At 36.5% G+C, this 24462-nt stretch overlaps 2 protein-coding genes across 5 annotated transcripts in view; both read left to right on the plus strand.

Annotated features, from left to right (window-relative positions):
- Positions 1-15904, plus strand: part of prkg1a (protein kinase cGMP-dependent 1a) — a 57129-nt gene extending 41225 nt beyond the window's left edge. For all 4 annotated transcript variants that reach the window (XM_079437573.1, XM_079437570.1, XM_079437572.1 and 1 more), the window contains exons 6-18: positions 2109-2186; positions 2277-2371; positions 7003-7068; positions 7790-7864; positions 11611-11707; positions 11891-12030; positions 12828-12917; positions 13013-13154; positions 13585-13748; positions 13874-13996; positions 14074-14136; positions 14225-14291; positions 14772-15904. In XM_079437573.1, coding sequence (XP_079293699.1) covers positions 2109-2186; positions 2277-2371; positions 7003-7068; positions 7790-7864; positions 11611-11707; positions 11891-12030; positions 12828-12917; positions 13013-13154; positions 13585-13748; positions 13874-13996; positions 14074-14136; positions 14225-14291; positions 14772-14870 — 1299 coding nt within the window. In that variant the 3' untranslated portion in view covers positions 14871-15904. The remainder of the gene's footprint in view (positions 1-2108; positions 2187-2276; positions 2372-7002; positions 7069-7789; positions 7865-11610; positions 11708-11890; positions 12031-12827; positions 12918-13012; positions 13155-13584; positions 13749-13873; positions 13997-14073; positions 14137-14224; positions 14292-14771) is intronic.
- A 2765-nt stretch (positions 15905-18669) lies between these two features.
- On the plus strand, positions 18670-21070 carry dkk1a (dickkopf WNT signaling pathway inhibitor 1a). Its single transcript, XM_079437574.1, has 4 exons — positions 18670-18861; positions 19013-19154; positions 19236-19394; positions 20138-21070. Exons 1-4 carry the CDS (start codon positions 18673-18675, stop codon positions 20386-20388), a joined length of 741 nt encoding a protein of 246 aa, XP_079293700.1. The 5' UTR covers positions 18670-18672; the 3' UTR covers positions 20389-21070.
- The last annotated feature ends 3392 nt before the right edge of the window (positions 21071-24462 follow it).

The following is a 24462-nucleotide window of genomic DNA, read 5'->3' on the forward strand; positions in this document are numbered from 1 at the left end:
CGACAAATGAGCTCCACTTTGCACAAAGCATCAAAGGAGCAAAATCAATGTTTTATCCAAGAATAGCATGAAAAGATGAGCCGTAGACATTGTGAATATCTTAGTCATCAGTCAGTCTATCATTCAGGTCCACATCACCTCTCTTCACCTCGTCAGTATACAACATTTATCACTGGGGAGTGAGTGATGGAGACCCACAGCTCCATGTGTTTAGGGGTGAAAGGTTGTTGTTTTCCATTCTTTGTGGATTTGTTGATAATAATATGAAGTAGCTGTAGTTCGCCTTTTGTGATAAAACACGATTCACAGCCTCATAACAATAACACAACAACAGAAATTGGTTTGGCTCTTATTATTAATTACATTTATGCTTAATATGTCTAATACAGACACTATCAGATTTGTTCTGTTTAGACAGCGACCATGAAACACTGACAGCATTATAAACAAAGTGGATTGAGTGGATACAGCTCCGTTTCTGACATACGCATTATAATGTTGGTCTCTGGTACATTAGATCTACTATAATATAATGAAATATTCACTGTGTTTATGTTGCTTGCCAATTTTAGTATTATTTGTTATTATTAATTTCACTTTTGTAGTAAAAACAAATTATTTTGTTCATTTTCATATTTGTATTAGTTTTGTTTTTTTGGTAATGTAAAGTGTATGGCATCTACCAGCATGGCTTAGCTAACCAGGCATATTGTCATTCTGTGATATTCACTAACAACAAAACAATAACAGAAGAGCAAATGTTAGGAAGTAAGATCAAATAATGAGTGTTTAATGGCACTGTGAGCTCTGTGTCATTAAAATAACTCGCCTGTCAATCATGATTTATCAGTGAATATTTAAATTCAGGTCAAACTCTCATTCCAGTCCTTTTTTGACGTGACGTGATGTGATTTCTTAAAGAATTTGCAGAGAGTGGAAGCTAATAATTGAAATTTGCTGAAGCTTTTTGCACTTAAATGTTAATTTTGCATGTTTAATTATGTTGGAGGCTCTGGGGAATGAAAGTCTGCACACATAAATGGAATCTTTCCTTCCGCCATCATCTTTGTGGTCACTTATATTTGATGCAACTCCTCCAATAATTGCACATACACAGTGTAGCTGCCTGAATTTAGAGTCCAGATATATCTGAATCTTAACATTGCTGAATATTCACACTGACTTGAGTGCTTTCCATTGGGGAGTATTCTCTCATCTCAAACAGTATTGCTACAACAGTACTTTTTACAATTAAGCTACACTTAAAATATATGCACGTCAAGTTGCATTTATTTAAAATAAAGACAACACAAACACACTTTTGCACACTCAAGTGTAAAAAAAAGCTGTTAAATGATAAAATAATAGATATACTGTTCAAAATCAAGGCATTATTTGGACACTTCTCAAATGTTATGTGCATGTTCTTTGTACAAGTGATGGTATGATATTCAAAAAATTTTATTGTACATCCAAAACACGTCTACAACATGACATCATATATAGAAATCGATATATAGGGTTTTTGTTATAAACTTTTATTCATATTATTAATTAAAAATTTAAATACAGGAAATATGATTTTACATTAACAAAGAAACATATAATTTTAGGACCATTAAGAATTTTTTAGCAAAAGATGTATTTAATTTTAACATATTAAAAAAATAAATAAATTGGCGGCCTTGTGTCTCACAAGCAAGTAAAAAATATGATTAAATTGACACTTTTAAGTAAATAAATCATTATAAGTTTTTCACTTTTGTTTTAAATTTATGATCATTTTGTGGATAATAAATGACAAATTTGTCTCCGGTCACTGCAGGTGTGTATGTGGGTGTTTTGTTGGAGGTCAGACTCTAGGTGATGTTGGAACAAAGTGTTTGCTTGTGTCAGTCTTTGTGGGCTTCGGTTTCCTATCTGCTGGTCATATCTGATTTCAGACTGATGTGTCTGGAGGTCAAGGTCTTAGATAGCACACTGAGGGTCAGAGAGATGTTGTGCTGCCTCTTTTATTCAGACCCTCTTCGTAGAAAGTGTCACCTGTATTTTTCTCCATCATCTGTTTCCATACCATCTTCACTTTCTCAATTTTCTCTCTCTTGTAGACCCACTATGAGGATGGTGACTACATCATTCGCCAGGGGGCAAGAGGAGACACATTCTTCATTATCAGTAAAGGAAAGGTAAGTCTATTTCAGTGCAAAGGGCAAGCAGTGATGCTGTGAAGATGATCCCATGCTAATATCTCTTCCTCTTGTTCTCACCTCGCCCAGGTGACGATGACTCGAGAGGACTCTGCGGATCAGGAGCCCGTCTATTTGCGTTCTATGGGGAAAGGAGACTCGTTTGGGGAAAAAGCTCTACAGGGGTGAGATTGTCCTCTACACTACTGTTAAAGTCAAAGTTAATGCAAACTTCAAACTGGATATTTGGAGGCACATCTGGGATGATTTCTCATGATGAATCTCACACAACCTGTTATGGTTTTATAAGATTTGCATATGCTTAAACAAAAAAAAAGTCTATCTTTAGGACTAGTTTTTGCTTCTCGGTGTCATTTCCCTTCAAAAATATATTTTAATGCAGAAAATCTCATTCTTTTTACTTTTACGAGAACAAATATATTTATAATAATACCTTTCAGTGATAAGAACTGTTATTACAATCACCATTGAGAATTATGAAAAAAACTTAATGCATTATGGGATTAAAAATGACTCATTGAAAATGTCTTGGGCAAGTGTTATAATAATAATAACATGAAAAAATGTCTTATGATCATGTGGTGAAAAGTGACCTGGCAGGTTTTTGTGAGATTTTTAGAGGATGTGGTGCCATCTTGTGGCTGCTTATAAAAGCTCTCTTGGAATTGTAAGAAGTCTTGGAATCATAAACTGTTTAGAGTGGTTGCGCTTGCATAGCAAACACATGACATTACATTCACACAATCTTTAAAAGCACTGTTTGCTCACTCTCTCTTATGATTGAGTAAAAACAGGTTTATTCAGGAGTTATATTAAACAAAATCTTTTTCCAGAAAACTCTGACTGACCAGTTTCACATGCATTAGAGTAACCGACAATACAGGAACATTGTCCATGGTTCCAATTTTGAGGGCTTAAGTCCCTTAATTACTCGAGGAAAGAAAAGGAGAATAGGAGATATGCAAATATAAACCAGACATCATCAGTTATTCTTGTGCATTCTTGGAGTTTCTATTCTATTCTAATGTTTAAATAATTTTTTTGTGCTCGTCCATACAAAATATGCAAAATAAAAAGGCAATAGTATCACAGAGTGATGCCTAGTGACTTATTTTACAAGTGTTCTGAAGGCATACTATACATTCCACATGTTCACATGGGAAGTCGTGGCCTAATGGTTAGAGAGTCGGACTCGTAATCCAAAGGTTGCGGGTTCGAGTCTCGGGCCGGCAGGTATTGTAGGTGGGGGGAGTGAATGTACCGCACTCTCTCCACCCTCAATACCACGCCCTTGAGCAAGGCACCTAACCCAACTCAACTATAAATGGCTGCCCACTGCTCCGGGTGTGTGTCCACAGTGTGTGTGTGTGTTCACTGCTGTGTGTGTGCACTTTGGATGGGTTAAATGAGAGCACGAATTCCGAGTATGGGTCACCATACTTGGCCATATGTCACTTCACTTTCACTATTAACTAAGAGTTTTCCCTCAATAAACTCCTAATTTGTTGCTTATTAATAGTTAGTTGTTAAGTTTAGGGATGGGGTGGACTAAGTGATCTAAAATATGGTCATGCAGAACAAGACATTAATATGTGCTTTATAAGTATTAATAAATGGCCAATATGGTAGTCATATGCATACTAATAAGCAATTAGTTAATAGTGAGAACTAGTCCTCAAAATACAGTGTTATTTTAAGATAAATTATTAAAATTCCGAAAATTCTTACTTCAGCTGTTGGTCTGCATACAAGTGCACCATTTCGAGAAATTATATGCACTATATGAAACAGGGCTCCTAAAGAATTATGCATATACTTTATTTAAATATCTCTGTTTTGTCCAAAGCGGGTTCTTGAATTTACATCTGTCAAGAGATATTCACCTTATCACATGCCCTCATAACACTTGGAAAGTGGGGCACAAGTCATGTGGGATCAGTCTGTGGTACATTACAGTATTTTGCATTTTTTTTTCTTAAAAGTTTGAAGCTGGTTGCTTGTCACTCACATTATATGGACGAGCATGAACAGGATCATTCTTGGGTGAACAATCCCTTTAATTCTATTCATTTCTGTTTTGTTCTATTCAAGTGTGCTTTATTCTGTTCTATTCTTTTTCTGTAGTGGTGTCTGGTTTAAGGAGATCGTTTACCCTGATTATAATCCTGCGTTTGGTTGAGTTACTAGGAAACAGTGATCCTGAGAGCATGTTGATATGCTCCGTTGTGTATCAGGTGTCCTGCTCAGCAGTCTTCTGATGCGAGCTACGAGGTTGTGATCGGAGCTGAAATATAGGCCAGAACATTGTCCGCAGTCAGTCCGATTCCTCAGAGATCAATTAAATACTGTCCTGTAAGAGCTCACGCTGTGCCCTGGTGTACGGCAGAAACCTTGTGCGGTTGGCTCACGATTTACGGAGATCATTAACAGTGTCTAGAACTTGATCAAATAATCTCTCGATCCTGGGATTAAATTCATGCGTGTGTCTATGTGCATTCTGAATCATTTGACACCTGATTGGTTCACAGACACGTTTGGCAGCGCTGTCGGTTTTTCATGCTGTGTTTCCTCAAGCAGGTGAACGTGTCCCACTTACAGCACACTGACCCACACACCTGGGATAGTTCACCCAAAAATGAAAATGATCAATCATTATTTATACTCTCATGACATTCCAAACCCATATGACCTTTCATAAAATCTATGGCAAAAAGATTTGTTGACAACCTATTTTCCATGACTAAAACATCAGGATGCAAACTAAAATGTAGTTTAAAATTTAAAAACTCTTCATATCCTAAATATCTATATTTTCTTAAATAAAAAGAGAGAAAAATATAGACTTTAATAAAGTTTTCATGGGGTTTCCAGTCAAGAAAAAAAAAATCTGCCATCAAAACCTTCTCAGTGATAAACTAATAAATCCTAACATTGATCTCAATTATATATTGTTTGCGATTGTACTGTAGTTGCTGAATAAATGCATTTACACAACCTCTGTGCTGCAACACAGTCTTTTTTGTTGTTTTAATGGAAAAACATAAATATAATTTGGAATCATTGGATTTAATATGAAGCATTTCAATATTTTAGCTTTTGAGGGAAGCTTTTGAGTTTTACTAGTTTTCATAATGTAGAGAGTGTTAATTTATATGATATTTTAGGAAACTAGATGAGGTCAAATAAGTGTATCAGAGTTATTTGTGCTTATAGGTGAAAGCAATAATAATTCTGATCAAATTTCTCAGATGACAACAATCATGATCGGTAATTATGATAATAACTGTGCAAAATAATTGTGATTATCGGTTTAACCATGACTAATAGTTTTCTTAGACTAAAACTAGGCTAAAATTCCCAGACCTTTAGTCAAATAAAATCAGACTAAACAAAAACAGCACTGGTTGAATAAACATGTCAAAGACTAAAATGCACATTTCACACAGGACTAAGACTAAATTTAAAAACATCTGAAAAAATGTAACACTATCATAAAAAAAAAAAAGAAAAAGTCACACACTGAACATAAATACGGATCAGGAGAGTTTGGCTCCATAAAAAAAAAAAGCACTGTACAATCATTCCGTATATAAAGGTACTTTTTGTCCTTTTGTGTAGCCGTTTTAAGGGAAAAAAAGCTATTTTAGCATTCTGCAAAAATATATTTTGTGTTTCAAGGAAGAATGAAATTTATATGGGTTTAGAACGTCATTGAAAGTGAGTAAATGATGACAGATTTTCCTCCTCTCCTCTGTCTCTCTGTGTTCAGTAATATTGCGCAGCAGCTGTGACCTTTGCAGTAGCGTTATTGTGTATTTGTGCTGACAGCTTTAGAGCCGATGTGTTGTGAAGAATTCTCACCTCTGCAAGTATAAGTGTATTTAGCTGGAAATGGATCCGGTGTGTGTGTGTGTGTGTGGTGTCCGGCAGTATTTGCAGTTGGACACAGGAGCAGACGCTGCGCGTACATGTATGTTTAGGTGTTCGTTTACTGTTTAGTGTCCAGCCCTTTTTGCTTTCAGAGAGACGTGTGGGGGAGCTCTTCCCCCGGACAGAACTGCTAATGATGGAACAGATGTCACATAGTGATTGTTTTAGTGTAAATAGAAGTGTAGTGTACTGTAGTAGTACATGCACGCATATAGCAGTGATCAGGTCAGACGGTAAGTGAAAACTCAAAGCATCATGAGGTCAGAGTGGGATTCAGACTCTGATGACTACAACTGGGGCGACAGCGAGGAAGAGGACAGTCAGCCAACTCTGAGGCACGCTGACTTAATTCTTTGATCAGAGTTGAAACTGCAAAATTTTGATATTTTAACTATTTTAGTAACTTATTTGACTCATAAGTCAAAATTCATTTTAATGTTGTGAACTAATATTAATTGTGCATACACGATTGATTATAAATTGATATTTATCTTTATATGTGTATAAATTATATATATATATATTGTTTTATTACTATAAATATACATTTTAATATTCATGTATAATTTTATTATAATTCATTTTAATAGCTTTAATAACTGAATTAATATTAACATGTGTTTATCTAATTAAAATTATTTTAATAGTATTAGAATTTTAATGAAATATTCAAAATAATTCAAATATATTACTGTAGTTTTAACATTATATATTTACATTTATAATATTTTTTTTATTATTTTAATTGATAATATGTAAATTATTTTAATGAATTGTCATATATTTGTTTATGTATATTTTGAATGAATCAGAACATTGTAACTTTCTGATTTTTCTCTGTACTGTGTCTGTGTTTTTTGAACAGGGAGGATATCAGAACAGCTAATGTCATCGCAGCAGAGTCGGTCACCTGCCTTGTGATTGACAGAGAGTAAGTATACAGTATGTCACGTTTATCCTGTGGCAAGAGTTTCTTTATATACGCTGCTTAAAACATCACAAGTGTCAATGACATTGGAAAACCTGGACTGAATGACTTCTGCTGCAGTTCATTGAACATCTGTGGATTTTACACTGGTCTTTCTATTTGTGTGTGTGTGGAACACAGAATCTGTGGGTTTGAAGTGCTTATCTGCTCCCTTATAGAACTCAATAAATCAAGCTCAACCTAAATAGCTAAAGCGTCACGTGTGTCAATAAGCTCAGGCAGAGAGAGAGAAGCGCATATGTGCTCTGCGGTGGGGAAAACTCTCTTTCCTGTCTGACTGAGACTCAAAACCATCAGCCACCTGTGTGACAGCTAATGATGGTACATTTCAGTCTCAAGTATTTCATTTAGATATAAAAGTTTTACTGTACATTAGTACTGACTTTCTAAATTAAGAAAGAGACATGAAATAATAATTAAGAGTCATTTGAGGGATAGATCTTCAACTTTAATAATGATAAATAAATAAATAGCAGTTTTGTGCTGATATGTTCTCACGTTAGACGTGTGTCTTATGAAATTGACATCAGTTTTAAAGCAGATTATATGTGTGTGCTATTTTAAATTGTGGTAATATTTCACAATATTGCTGATTTCCTGAACAGTAGTGTATTTGTAATAAAGATTCAATCTTTCTGAATATGCTGTTTGTGTCATTTTTCAGCTCATACAAACACCTGATTGGAGGTCTGGAAGACGTATCTAACAAAGGCAGTGAGGACGCAGAGGCAAAAGCACAGTAGGTGAAATCATCTCTGAAGATATCTTATTATTATGCTTTCTATTTACAGTATACAACTTTTCATTATCACTTCATCACCACAAAGAAAATTAGTCTTTTTATGATGTTACATAACACTATCAAAAGTATTGTGGACAGTATGTTAGTTAAGTTAGCGGTGTCATGTCCAAATCTGTTTATGTCGAATATGATGCTTATTGCACAGATAAATTGCTCCACTGATCTGTTGGCTTTTTTTTTTTACAATTTCTAAATGTGAACCAGGTTTATCAGTTGGTAAGTGAGTACAGGCTTCCAAGCTGTTAAAGTTATGGTTGTCACTGTATTTGCCCGTTTGTTCGAGGCATTACGTTTCTGAAAGATAATCAGTTTTGATTTGAGACGCAAGCTGCTGTTGAGCGCAGGGTTATGCTACCATTCAAAAGATTGTGGTCAGTAAGATATTTTAAGGTTTTTGAAAGAGGTCTCTTATGCTCATCAAGGCTGCATTTATGTGAACGAAATTTTTTTAAATATTACTGCAAAATAACTTTAAAATACTGTTTCATATACAATTTAATTATTCAAGTGATGTTTTCAATCTTAATGTATTTCTGTGATGCAAAGCTGAATTTTCAGCATCATTACTCCAGTCTTCAGTGTCACGTGATCCTTCAGAAATCATTTTAATATGAAGATTTGATGCCCAAGAAACTTTTCTTATTAAAAGCTGTTGAAAACAGCTGTGCTGTTTAATATTTATGTACAAACCTTGATAAAAAAATTATAATAGGATTCATTCATCAATGCATTTTCAGAAAGTTAAAAAGAACGTTTATTCAAAATCTTTTGTAACATTACAAATATCTTTCCTGTCACTTTTCATCAATTGAACGCATCCTTAATAATGACTCAAAGAAAGAATGAATAAATAAATCTTACTGACTCCAAACTTGTCAACGGTAGCCTGTGTCTGATTAGGTTGGTACAAGTAAAGGGCAGCTCAAGGATGTTTGCTGTAACTGTAAAAGCTTCAATGAGTAAAGCAGAAAAGGCTGTTCTAGCATGCAGAAGACATGTTATATAAGAACCAGCAACTGTTCATGATCTGAAGAAACATGATGAGAAAGCGATGCAATCATTGTGCGGCGATGAGAAAATAATCCGCTCAGAAATGTGAAGCCTTATCACATTTCACAGAGAATATCAGACACTGAGACAGAGAAAGAGGGATTCTGGGATAGTTCAGAAACTCATTTCCCACTTCAAAAATCTCTTCTGTGTCATATCTGAACCGAAATAGAAACTTTTCCTCCTCTTATCTGCTCATCTGCAATGTAAACGAGCTCTTATGAATAATGAAGAGGTGTCTGTAGCCTGTGTGACTGTCATAGATTAAAGCTTATTAAGACACATCTACAGCTGTCACCTCCTGCACTGCATCCCCTGTGATCCAAAATGCAAACCTGTAAAAAAATCTCCAGCTGCCACGCTGACAGATAGAGAACACTCTGAGACGAGTGCGTGCAGCTCTCCTCTCCTGTACTTAAGATGCCATTTCTGCATCACTAGTAGCACCAAACAGAAAAGCTCAAATATAGACTCTTATCAACTTTTGAACACTCCTCTTGACTTCATATTAAAATATATATGCAATGTGTGTGTGTGTATATAACACAAAAGCAGTCATAAGTAGCACAGGTATATTTGTAGAAATAGCCAACAATACATTGTATGGGTCAAAATAATAAATTTTTCTTTTATGCCAAAAGTCACACATCTTGTAAATTTCCTACCATACATATATCAAAACGTAATTTTTGATTAGTAATATGCATTGCTAAGAACTTCATTTGGATAACTTTAAAGGTGATTTTCTCAATATTTAGATTTGTTTTTTTTTTTTTTGCATCTTCAGATTCCAGATTTTCAAATAGTTGTATCTCGGCCAAATATTGTCCTAACAAACCATCCATCAATGCATTTATTCAGCTAATTTATTCATGCAATTCAAATTTTAAAAAATTGACCCTTATGACTGGTTTTGTGGTCCAGGGTAACATATATATAAATGTGCAGTTAATGGCATGTACAATTGATAAGCCATTACAAATACAAAAGGCAAAATATCACCAAATATATTAAAATATTTATTTACTACTTTTAGAAATACTTATGAAAAAAAAAATTTTACTTAAAATGTTATATTATTTAAATTGTTGCAATATTTTACTTTTTATTGTTATAAATGAATATATTTATAACTTTTTAACTTTTAACCTATTAATTTAAATATGTATAATTAAATTTTTATTATTATTAATCATAGTACAAATCATTTTTACTGATCCTTCCATTTAACGTTTAGTTGCAGAAATGCACATACAAGGGAAATCAAGGCATTGCAAAATACAGTAGATGCTCTCCATAAAGAACCTATAGAGCTCCAAATTGCCACCTGGTGGCCAATCAAATTAACCATTTCACCCATGATGAATTAGAGAAACCATGAGCCTTGAGCATCACATGTGCTTAATCAGCAGTGCCTTCCAGGTTTATATTTGAATCAAAGCAGTTTTAAAATTGATTTTGTTGATTCCTCAGGCATAACATATCTGTAAATTGTCCAGCAGAAATGTGAACATGTCAGTGTTGCTAGGTGCCAGATCGTTTTATCAGCATGCATGAGCACGAAGAAGGCTGGAAGCTAGCACCAGTGTCAGAAATGTCCCTCCCTGATGGTCACACACACATTCCTGTTTCCTCCTTGAGAGTTTTAATCTCTGTTATGCTTTGGTTGATTGACTTAAGACATGCAAACATGCAATTGAATGAAGAGAATATTTTCAGATGGCTGGACATTGCAGAACATGCCAGCGCTGCACATCTCTGACCCTGCCAGCCTAATAACGGATTATGTGAAAAGGATTGAATAATATCTAAAGCACGCTTTGTGTATGTGCGCTGATTTTTAGGACCCTTGGCAGTGTGCTTGGAAAATCGTAACCTGTGTGACACTGCAAAGCGGTTTTTGCCAAGCTAATTTGCAGCTCAATCGTGTCATTGGCCATGGCTCAAGTGAAGGGATTTGATTGGCCAGTTCTGCATCATGGGCTCGTATAAGCACTCCGACCTGGAGGAAAATATGAAAGTATCACAGGTCACAGACATCCAGCAGAATTTTATTTGCAATGTTACAGAATCCTTATGCCATTCTGACCTCTAATAAATCATCTGTATGATTGCAAATATCAGTGGTGAACAAAAATATTTTTATGAAGGTGAACTAATGCAAACTCCTTGATCTTCACAGCCAAAACCCTGATGGTTGCATTCAAAATAAAATATTATATTATAACAACAAAAAGTAACCCATAATTGTTTCCCAAATTTCTACATTTTTATCCCATTTTTGGGGTTATACATAACAGACAGTGAATAAATAAATAGTCCAATTTAGACTCCTTGCCCTTCAGGACTTAAAACTAAAATAATAATAATACTAATAATAATCGGCTAGTGAAGGAAAAGCACCCAGCACATATGTAAATAATCCTGTTCAATACGGTTTAAAAAGCATCCCAGAATGCACCTTATGAAGTTTCAGAATACATCTTGCTTGTGCAGAGCTGTGATCTAGACAAAGGGTTATGAAAATGACATGAGATTTGAGTTTTGATTTGCTTATCAAGATTTGGGTTGCCCCACAAGATATATAGATTGTTTTTCTTCCATTCACTTTTCTTCTGTTTGTTGAAATGCAGATACGAGGCAGAGAATGCATTGTTCTCCAACCTAAACCTGTCTGACTTCAACATCATCGACACTCTTGGCGTTGGAGGATTTGGCCGTGTTGAGCTGGTAACACAGAACCTCATGTTTTCAGTACAATATGTTTTAATTATATAGAAGTGTGCATTTTTGATCATATTGTGTATTTCAATTATAGTTAATAATATTATAGTCATTAATTCAGATATAATTGTGTATGTGAGACAAATAAAAAGTTGAAGTAATAGTTAACTCCCCTTGTTTTGTTCTCAGGTGCAGCTCAAGAGCGATGAGATGAAGACATTTGCGATGAAGATCCTAAAGAAGCGTCACATTGTGGACACGAGACAGCAGGAGCACATCCGCTCGGAGAAACTGATCATGCAGGAGGCACATTCAGACTTCATAGTCAGGTACCTCCAGTGACCAGCACCTTCTACTACATTACACTTCAGTGATTTATATCCAGTTTTATTTTAGTGGTATTTTGTAGTTTTGGTTATATTTTGAATTCGATTTTATTTTTATATTTTACATTTTTATAGTTTACATGAGTTTAAGTAATTTTGTTCATTTGAGTTTATTCGATTTGGTTTTTAAATTTGTAGTTTGTTTATTTTAGCTATTTCAGTACTTCAACACACAAATTAGGAATTTTGCCTTGGAAACTAGCTGAAATAAAATCTTTTTTTAATTTTATTTTTATGGTTTAATTTTAGTTATTGATAATCCATTTTGTCCCCATGGGTCTCTTTGATCACTTTATACATATATAATTTTTTTTTGCTATATTGTAATGAGATGACACATGGTGACTTGTCTAATTAGCTATGTGAACACACAAAAAAAAACATTCATGGACATGATTCAGATATGGTAAAGGGTCGAATAATATAAAGTAACACTTGGTACTGTAGTCGTGGTCAAAAACGACAGACAGAAAATTAATAAAAAATATCAATTTAATGGCAAAAATAGGTAAAAAAAAAAATTATAAATAGCATATCATGATAAAATCTCCCCAAAATTCTAAATAATAATCAAAAAATATTGAACAAAAATGTATTTGATAGATTTTTCCGGAAAAAGTTACATTTCATTTCAAGTACATTAGAGCATTTTTTGCTTAGACATCAGAAATGAGACAACGTGAAAATACATCAACCCTTGAATCTAGAATGGCATTTTGACTGTCCTCTTGTTTTCTTAGACTCTATAGGACGTTTAAGGACAGTAAGTACCTCTATATGCTGATGGAGGCGTGTTTAGGTGGAGAACTGTGGACTATTCTCAGAGACAGGTGAGACCTGTCAATTCACTCTAGATCGATGTGTTTTATACAGTTGCTGTCTGACTTTCAACAACACAACAGTCCTGTTTCTCTCCTAATCACAGGGGACACTTTGATGATTCAACTACGCGCTTTTACACGGCATGTGTGGTGGAGGCGTTCGCTTACCTGCATTCCAAAGGCATCATATACAGAGACCTCAAACCAGAGAACCTGATACTAGATCACAGAGGCTACGCCAAACTGGTGAGGACAGTAAAGGCATCGAATATGGACACCCAGTACTCGCCCTCTTGTAGTCTCATTTGGATAAAAACACAATACGAGAACATTGTGCTTCTTTATTGAGCAGTACCTGGTATTTGGAGACTGAATCTACATTTAACAGTGTATTAATGTTATTATTACATTAGATAATTCACCCTCATGTCATTCCAAACCAGTATGATTTTTTTTGTAACAAGATATTTTGATGAATTTTAAATTAATTCAAAATTATTCAATACCGTATATTTTGCATTACACAAGAAATGAATTCATACAGGTTTGGAACATGAGGGTGAGTAAATAATGGTTCTCATTTTTGGATGGACTGTCCCTTTAAAGAAGTCAGATTTTGCTTCTGTCAAAGGAGGTTCAAGCATGAAAATTTAAATCTTGAGTAAATCTTTTAAAGGTGGATTTTGGCTTTGCTAAGAAGATCGGCTTTGGGAAGAAGACGTGGACATTCTGTGGTACACCAGAGTATGTGGCTCCAGAGATCATCCTGAATAAAGGTCATGACATTTCCGCAGATTACTGGTCCCTCGGCATCCTCATGTACGAGCTGCTGACCGGCAGGTAAGCTTCATGCGTTTATAAATACTTTTTTCCAGATCGATTAAACATTATTAAAGTATTAGGATTTATAATTTATATTACACATGCAATGATTTTTAATTCAGTTTTTCCTCTTTATTTTTCAGTCCTCCTTTTTCAGGACCGGATCCAATGAAAACATACAACATCATTCTTAGAGGCATCGACATGATAGAATTCCCTAAAAAAATTACCAAAAATGCTGCCAATCTCATCAAAAAGCTATGCAGGTATGTCCATCACTGTAAAACCCATAAGATTTCTATTAGCGGTTCTTGTTAAAGCAGATATCTCGTCGTCTTCTTAGAGACACGCCGTCTGAAAGATTAGGAAACTTGAAAAACGGTGTCAAAGACATCCAGAAGCACAAGTGAGTTTGATATTTGCTTTAAAACATGACATGATTCATAAAATTATATCAGCATATTTTTCATCTCATGTAATGAACATGTTTGCAGATGGTTTGAAGGGTTTAACTGGGATGGATTGAGGAAGGGGACACTGATGCCGCCCATCATCCCTAATGTAAGTGCTTACACTCATGCAAGGCAGTTTTTACACTGATGTTAGGCCAGAAACATACTCTGTGCAAGTACTTTATGCATTATTGGGTTTTTACTGTAATGGTCAAAATCTTCAAGGGATAATTCACCCAAAAATGAACATTCTGTGATTAATTACTCACCCTTATGTCGTTCCAAACCCATAAGAACTTCGTTCACCTTCAAGAATTTTCTGAGAGCTTTCTGACCCTGCATTTTTTCTTAAAATAAATTAATGCTATTATTCAGCAGGGATGCATTAAATTGTTCAAGAGTGACAGTAATGTTACAAAAGATTTATATTTCATTTGAATGTCAAAATTTCTTAGCCACCAAATCATAATATTAGAATGATTTCTGAAGGATCATGTGACACTGAAGACTGGAGGAATGATGCTGAAAATTCAGCTTTGCATCACAGGAATTAATTACATTATAAAACAGTTTTTCTTTTTTTTTGCAGGTAACATCATCCACAGACACCAGTAACTTTGATAGCTTTCCTGAGGACAATGAAGACCCACCACCTGATGATAACTCAGGCTGGGACACAGACTTCTAAACAGGCTTAAGCACACAGACACACAACACTGCTCACATGGGACGTCAGCACTACTGGATGGACTGGAGGAGAAATGTGGGAAGAAGCGGAAGGAGAATAGGTGGATGAAAGTGAAGTGACTCTAAAAAGGACTGTCGAGACCCGGATACAAAACATGAATCTCTTGCGTGAGCACGTGTCTGTGTGCGCGTGTTCACCACTGACCCATGATAACCACCTTTACTGTGAGCTGACTGAGGAAACAGTCCATTTAGGGAAAAGCTTGTGACCTCGGCGATTTGTTCTTCTCCCTGATTGTCTGCGAACTCTTCATTCACCGATCAGTGTGCAGACTACTCGAAAGAAGACCACGCTGTACGTCGAAGGAGTCCAGACAGACCTGAATGTTGCTCTTAAAGTAATACTCGTTCATTATAGCACATGTACATAATAGCATCGCATCACTACCCTGAGAAACTCATGCATATGCCGGCATTATCTGTTATACGTGCTTCACACTCTTCAAACAAACACAGACATCATAGACACAGACATCTTCTCGCCTCTCTTCGCTGTTAATTTATTGTCCTGGTGGACGGCCATTACGGTTTATGATATTCTGAGCCCAGCGCTGGTCTTCTCAAACTTCATCCCATGAAATGATGTGCCTCAAATTCATAGCTCCATTAATACTGTACTGTATTTATTGTCTCAGATTTATAAGAATTAGGAGATAAGTACTGACCACTGTGAACGGCCAGATTTGAAACCGGAACAGTGTGTCATTAAAACAGGAACGGAAGTGGGATTGGTTTGCCTTCTATGACTATTCTTAAATTCAAATGCAGGTACAACATAATCCTGATATCTCCAGAGATTCAGCCGGATCAGATCATGAACAGTATTAGTGCCTTAAATCAACGGCATTCTGCGACGCTCCTCATGCTGCATGTCAGAATACGATCCCTTCAGCCTGCTGCTGTCCATCAGACGCTCTCTGTCTAGTTGTTTTTTTACACAATAAAGCAACTGTTTTAGACACTCCCTGTGTCCTCACATGATCTTCCACTCTTTTATGGATCTGAAACGTGAATTGTTTTATGGCTGTTTTTTAATTTATTTACAAAATTATTTTAAAAAATTGTATTAATTCCTGTGATGCAAAGCTGAATTTTTAGCATCATTACTCCAATCTTCAGTGTCACATGATCCTTCAGAAATCATTCTAATATGCTGATCTGCTGCTTAAGAATATTATTATATTTATTTGAAGCTTGACAACACTCGGTCATTCTCTATGTAGAAAAGCATGATCAGCACATTCTACAAAATTCACCTTTTTATAGGTCATGAGGGTTAGTAAATTATACTTAAATTTTTGGGGTTGAAGCGGTACTTAGTGAAATTTAAGCCTACTTTTAGGTCCATTTTTTTTTTTTTTTGCATTGTGACAATCATGCCTATAATAATAATGTAACAAAATATTTATTTTATCAAATAAATGCTGTTCTTTTGAACTCTATATTTTATCAAAGAATCCTGAAAAACATTTATCACCGTTTCCACAAAAATCTTAAGCAGCAAAATAATTTTTTTTGTAACAATGATAATAATAAGGCCCATCATTAATAAATAAGCAGCAAATCAGCATATTAGAATGATTTCTGAAGGATCACGTGACACTGAAGACTGGAATAATGATGCTGAAAATTCAGCTTTACATCACAGGAATAAATTATATTTTAAAATATATTCAAATAGAAAACATTTCTTTTAAATTTGAACTTTTTTAGCAATATTACAGTTTTTACTGTATATGTTTCATCAAATTAATTACTGTTTTTAAAAGCATAAAAAAATCTTAATTATATCAAACTGTTGACCAGAAGTGTATATTCCCTTTACTATATTACAAATACACTGCATTAGTAAGTAATACTGTAAAACATTTTATATTTAAACTAGCCTAGAGATAACATCAAATACTTGGGCAAAAAAAAAGGGCAGGTATTTTATATGGTTTTAAATGGCTTAAAGACTTCATTTACAATATTCTTTATTTCCTTTTGGAATGAAATATAATCAAAACATTCTAGTTTAAGACTTTCATATTTCCCTTGCTTCTCGTCTCTGAGCACATCCTTAATGACAGAACACGGGTAGGACCTCACGTTTGATTATTTACTGCAATTAAACTACAATTTGTCTGGCATCACCAGAGGATATGATGATCATCTGCTGTTTTCATGCAGGAAAGGCCATATAGACTAGATACTTACCCTGGAGAAATGACACTGAAATTAGAAATGAGTTGCATGGTAAGTTCACTGTGCAGTCAGGCGGACATTCAGCCTCAAAGCAGAAATTACTTCAGATTCATTTGTTCCACCATTAATGAATTTGCATAGAAATATGCAGCACGGCAATAACGATACTGAAACTAACAAAAGTTTAATTTATTTTTCTAGACCTATCACTTGTCTTATTCTTTAAATGTTCCATGTATAAAGTGAATGCCGAGTGCCTCTACTAAAAGTTATGCTGCTAAAATAATAAGCTGTCTTAAAATATTCTAAACCTCAATTCTGTATTAATTAAACACTCCATACAAGATTTTTATAGACTCATGATCTGTAGGGGGCAGCAATTCACCATTTCACACAAAAGCTCCAGCCAAAGCCAAGATTCATGTGAAGAGCACTAAAGGTGTCTGTTATAGCCGAACCTACAAAAACTCAGTCAGTGACAGTTCTATGAAACTATGAAAAATAATTAATTGAATAGAGTTTTAATAATGCCTCAGCTAACACTCAACGAATAAATTGTTACAACTAAAGTGATTTAATAATAATACAGCTGATAAAAGAACAGCAGGTGTTAGGTGTTTCCACAATGTATTCCACACAGAAATCTGATTGTTTAGCAAATATAAAGAGTCTACAATTAGGGCAATGCATTTAGTTGAAAAGGTTTTTATTCCACTTTAATTTATTCCAGTAAAACATTTTTCCTCCACTTGCATTTCAGACTTGTATACTTTTATAAACTTATAATACTGGCCATAGTTCAGCTATTATCTAACAATTCTATTTATGCACCTAATGTAAGCTTGGTGAATCCTGAACCCTGTTAAACTCCATTTATCTATATATATCTATCTATCTCTCTATCTATCTCTCTATCTATCTATCTATCTCTCTCTCTATCTATATATATCTCCACAGAAGATGCACTTCATTTCAGCGAAGAGGAAGATCTGTTTTTATTGCAGTAAGTTAGATAAACGCGTGAAACATTAACGTGCATATTTTCATGCGCTGACAGAAAAATGAGCTGGTGAAATGGTTTAATGAAATGGTTTAAGCTCTAGAGCTAGTTAACAGAGGTCTGCTGACAGGTACCTTCGTGTATAATGATATCCCTTAAATTCCACTTTAAGCACAAAGTTGTCGGTCTGTTTCTGAGGGGGCGCGACGGTAATTACGCACAGCTATTGCGAAAGACGTATTATGATAACAAGGGCGTGGCTTCTGAATATTCATTAGGTTACGCAATAGAACGGTACGCAGCTTGATTAATATTCATGAGGCGGGGATGCTGCGCGCCTCGGCAGAACTATTTCCATCGCCTGCGCAGACATGAGTTCATCCAGCACGTCTGCGCAGGCGATGACTGGGGTGGTGGAGAGCGTGTTTGATGCCCTCGTACAGTCATTTAAAAGGGGCGGGAATATACAAACAGTCCCGCATGTATAAAACTCTTGGAGACGCATGAAGTGCTGTGGAGTTTGGACATTACGCATGACATACTGACAGAGAAGAACATGAGGAACATGCTCTCACTACTCACCGTTGTGACTGTTTATCTCGCGGTTTGGGGCGGAATCACTGCGGATGCTCAAGTTGGACCTGTGTTACGGAACTCCATCAGACATCTGCCCGCAGCATCCAGCCCGAGTGACGCGGTGAGCGCAAGCCCGCGCGTTACCGGCACCGCTGACAGCCACGCTCCGGTACGTGATCACGGGATGCTGAAACGCACAGAGGATTTAAAAGGACTCAGTTTGAGATGATTTTTAAATTCCTTTGGGGTTTCATGACATGCATGTTCTTTTAAAGGAGCCGTTTAAATAAAGTTTATTGTGATCATTTGCTCTTCCACAGTCGCCGCACTGCGCCGCCGATGATGAGTGCAGACTCGGGGAGTTTTGTAACGGCTCTCGCGGAGTTTGTCTCTCGTGCCGCAGGCGGAGGAAGCGCTGCGCTCGCGACGGGATGTGCTGCGCTGGAAATCGATGCATTAATGGTACATACCAGAGATCGTTTTGGGTTTTGTGCATTATAGTTTGTATGAAGATTAATTTTCCCATTCATGTCTCTCTCTCAGGTGTGTGTCAACCTGCTGATACAGACGCTACCGGCACGGTAGATGCCGCTCTACCTGCTGGCAACACGGATGAGCCAAATGTGCCTGTAACACGTGGGCAGAACTTCACACATCCTAAAAGAACCACCATCCTACCAAAACCACAGCAGCCACTCAAAGGTGTCAAATCTGTCTCTTTTCTTTTTTCCCTTTCATTTCATTTGCTCTTATTTTCCTCTCTTCAGCTTCTCATCTTGCCTCTTCTACTCATTTCACCTCGTTTTGATTTGCTCATCTCTTCTTGTCTTTTCTCCTCATCTTAATTCTTCCTGAATTTTCTCCTCATCTCAATTCTTGTCTTTTCTCCTTTTCATCATCTCATCTCTTCATCTTTTCTCCTTTCTTGTTTTCATCTCATCTCCTCTTGTTTTTTATCCTTTCTTTCTCATTTTGTCTATTCTTGTCTCATCTACTTCTTTTCTCTTCACATTTCATCCATTCTTTTACTCATCTTGCCTCTTCTCATCGCTATTATGTTCACCTTTCAACTCCTTTGTCTCTCTTCTTTTCTCATCTACTCTCCAATATTTTGTGTCTCATCTTTTCTCTTCTCCATATTGATGGACTTCTTATCTGAACTCAGCTTTCTTTCGTTTATCTTTCCATTTCTTTTCTCATCTTAGCTCATTTTTTCCTCAGACTTTTCATCTGGCCTCTCCTCATCTTTTTTACATCTCATCTCTTTTCGGTCTCGTTTTCTCCTTTGTTTTGGTCTGTTCTTATCTATTCTCTTATATATTATAATATTGTCTCATCTCTTCTTAAATTCATAAGTCTGAATTCAAAACTTCCAGTACTTCTAACATGCTTGATTTCACAAAAATCTGGAGGAGTGATCGCTGATGTGATTTATAATCTGTCAGGTGGCGAGGGCGAGATGTGTCTCAGGTCTTCTGACTGTGTGGAAGGGCTCTGTTGCGCCCGACACTTCTGGTCACGGATCTGTAAGCCCGTGCTGACGGAGGGGCAAGTGTGCACGCGCCACCGGCAGAAAGGAGCTCACAACCTGGAGATCTTCCAGCGCTGCGACTGCGGCTCCGGCCTGACCTGCCGAGGCCAGAGAGAGAAACCCGGAGCAGAAAGCAGAAACCTCCACACCTGCCAGCCGCGCTGACCCCGCAGAACCGCTCTCTGCTCCACTCACACACCACGTGCATGCATGCAGACACACATGCAGCGGCGGCAAAGGAAAACTGATTCCACAGAAGGATGCGCCAATAAAAGGACTGATCGTATTTCCTGGACGGATGCAGAGAAACTGCACCGTAGGGATGTTTCTTGTTGTACACTCTGCTATTTAAGACTTTTTTCCCTGGGTCATCACAAAAGGCAGATTGCTTTTGTTTCCCTTTATAAGGAACTTCTTATTCTTCTTGCAGTAAATTACTGTATTGTAAATACATAGTCAGAAATTGCACTTAACACTGAGCATATGGATCCTGTAAAAGTAGCATTTTTTGATTCAAACATCAATATTGTAAATGTGCAAGCCATATGATTGAGATGGTTATCAGTACTTTATTTTTATTTCAAGCAAATTGTAAATATGTTTGTGATGAAAACATATAAATGATATGATAACAATTAATGGACTTTTTACGATTTGTACTGCCACAACTGCAATCTAAAGAAACCACTTAGGGAGGTTTTTAATTGTTTAACGACATGCACTGTTTGCTTTATTCAGCAGGTTACGCTTCCAGCATCAATTTAGCGTGACAAAAAATGCAATATATTCTGTGTAGCAAAGTCACTTTGGAAAAAAAAAAAATCTTAAATGAATAAATGTTAATGTGAAGAAGTGTCCTAATTCAATTAATAGAGCTCAAGTAGAAAACAAAAGCTGTCTATGTTTGCACGAATGTCAATTACCACTGAAAAAAGGTCAGCTTTTATTCCAGTTTATAAAAATAACCAAAAAAACAAGTAGAAGTGCACTTTAAATGGAAGTCTTTGGACAACCTATGTACACTTTCTGCATATAGGCTTCTACTGCAACTTTGCATGCACTTGAAGCATGTGGACATGAGGTTAGGTGGATGGCATGTGCAAACAAACCAAAAAAATTAAAAATAAATAAACTTGAAAGCAATACTCAACATAAAAATCTACTCTACCGCATTCCTCATGCAGTCGCCTGCTTTTTGAGCCCCTAGCGGAAGTTATCATGGCAAATAAACAAGCTCGAGCTCTGCTGAAGAGCCGAAATCCTCTGGGTAGTCATATCCCTGTCTGCAGAAAAACACCTGACCACATGAAAGCTTGAATGGGCCCAAACAGCAGGGAAGTACAAAGCCGACAGGAGGATATCAAACGAGAAGAATCCCGAGGAAGTACAAGAGGATCAGCAGCAACAACCTTTGGTGTGTCTGGCTAACTTCTAATTAGTCCTGCAGTCAGGCCTGAATTGCAGGTTAATCATAGAGATATCTGACCCTTTAATTACTTTATTATGTAGCCTGTTTGGCACGCACACAGCATGTATAGATTTAGCAAACTCACGAAGATAAGCATCTTTATTAGTGCGGTCTGTAGTTGATGGCATGGCAAGGAATGGTTCACCAAAAAATTAACATTTTGTAATTTACTCACCCTTATGTCGTTCCAAACCTGTATAAGTTTTGTTTTTATGTTGAACACAAAATATATATAGATATTTTGAAGAATTTTGAAGAACCAAACAGTTGTTGGTCTCCATTGACTTCCATAGTAGGGAAAGAAATACTATGGAAGTCAATCAACTTGATTTCCAGCATTCTTCAAAATATATTTTTATGTTCAACATAAGAGACTCCTACCGACATGAGGTGAGTAAATGACAACATTTTCATTTTTAATGTTTTGCACCTGATCAAATACAGTTGATCGATCTGATGCTATAATCATGACTGAAGACATGAAAGGTTTGTCTAAAGTGCACTTAAAGGGACAGTTCACCCAAATATAATTTTTCTGTTAGCTCATTCCAAAACGACTAGAGCAAAAAGGAGAAACTTTGAATAATGTGTTTGAACAATGTGAATAAAGTTTTCTTTGGTCATCATATAATACAATAACATTCAATCATTTTTAAGTGTGGCATATTGTATGTGTCTTTTTAGGGCCACTTTTTACAAATCAATTCACAAGATGCTGTTCACATCTCCACAGCAACTGGCAAATGTCAGAACAAGACTCTTCATTAGTAGGATCATAAAAGAGTGAATTTTCCACTCCTTCATGCTCTTACGGTTAAATGCAACCTTTCTCTCCATCCCTTGACCCTGCTGTCTCTCTCCTTCAGTCTGTCTCTCTCTCTGGTGACAGACACTGTGGCTGAAAATTACAGACAGGCAGATCTGTTTAATGATGTCAGGCGTCACAGATTCGAGGCCTCACGAAAACTGACTATTTTAACTGTGCGCATGGAGACTAGAGGAGGAGACGGCCTCCACACACACAAAAATCATGGCCACTCTCACAATGTGTAGTTTTGGTTAACTGTCAAAGTTACTCACCTCCTATCTCGGCCAAATATGCAAATTATTCAGAAACAAGTTCAAACAAAACCGCAGAAGAGCATTCTGTTACACTGCAGTACAGCCTGCCAACTGTATGTGTGTGCATGTGTGAACATCAATTAATTGAAACCACTGCAAAATGATCAGTTTCTCTGGTTTTACTATTTATAGGTATGTGTTTGAGTAAAATGAACATTTCTGTTTTATTATAAACTGCTGAAAACATTTCTCCCAAATTCCAAATAAACACTAAATGACAGAATTTATTTGCAGAAATTGACAACTGGTCAAAATAAAAAGATGCTGTGTTTTCATACCTCAAATATTGCAAAGAAAACAAGTTCATATTCTTTTTTAAACTACACAATAGTAGGGTTGGGCCGACAGACGATGCCATACCCCCTGCAATCCGCCGCATCCTAATACCGTGTTCGGAAAGAAAATGAGGTGTACTATGGAACCCCTAACGGTAATAAATATGAGATGGGAGAAAAATATTTCAATAGCCTACTTTCTCTCGAGGTCATATCGTAGGGTAATTGCACTGTATATAAATTGCGGGCATCAGGGAGCCGCTATTATGCTTGGCATTGAAACTGCTTTTGAATGCACAATCGCTTTTTAGTTTCACTTTCACTTTCAAGATTCGCGATCACACATAGGTTACTCTGTTTATATATGGAGCAGCAGTGCTTACCACACATTTTACAAGATGAGATTACAAGATTTTACATGTTTTTCAATTGTCAGTGGTGCTCAGGATCTGCCAACCATTCGCTATCGTCCTCAGTCATCTCTCCTTTATTGATTCATGCGCCCTTCACAAAGACGAAGGTGCCTGATTCCAGCCTTGCTGAAGCACCCCCATCATCACCGATCCTCTACCAAATTTCACAGTGGGTGGCTTGTAGGCTTCTCTAGGTCTCTGTCTAACCATTAAATGACCATGTGAAAGCTGAAAACTGGACTCAGAGACGGTCCAATCCTCATGGTCTTTTGCAAAACTCAGTCTGGCACTTCTTTGCTTCTCATTGATGAAGGGCTTTTTTCTAACTTCGCACGACTTCAGCCCTGCCCCTAGAGGCCTGTTTCGAACCGTCCTCACCATGCACTTCACCCCAGCTGCTGCCTGCCATTCTTTTTGTAGGTCATCCTCCAATTGTTGAGTGACATTCGAATGAGTTGGTGGGCATCCCAGATAGTGGAGAGTTGTTTTCTTCCTCTGATGATATTGGGGACACCCAAGTTAGACTGTCAGTTTGACCTTGTTCTTATGAGCTGCTGTCTTTGAAATTTTAAGGATGGAAGCAACCTGACGCTCACTGTGGGCCTCTGTCAGTAAGCCAGAATTGAACCCTTCCTTTCTTCACTCAAAACTTTTCTTTCAACTCTTTTGGCATGGCCGACAGTTATTATTTGATTCCAATTGCTTTCTTACTAGCACTGTTTTTGTCATCCAGCTGGTCTTTCTGGAAGAGTATAGTGAGGACCATGGCAGTGTTTTTTTTTATACTTTTCCTCGTTAAATAAGATTTGGTTGAGCTGAACACCTAATCAGTACTTTATTAAGCAGAGTGAAGTGTGTCTGTTGGAATTTAACAGACACTGGAATGGAATGGCTGCCATACATGGTATGCCGATTTCCAGAGCTGTATAAACAGTAATTAGTTTTTAAATGATTTTTCATA

The sequence above is a fragment of the Barbus barbus genome (assembly GCF_936440315.1).
Source record: "Barbus barbus genome assembly, chromosome: 16".
Lineage (NCBI taxonomy): Eukaryota > Metazoa > Chordata > Actinopteri > Cypriniformes > Cyprinidae > Barbus > Barbus barbus.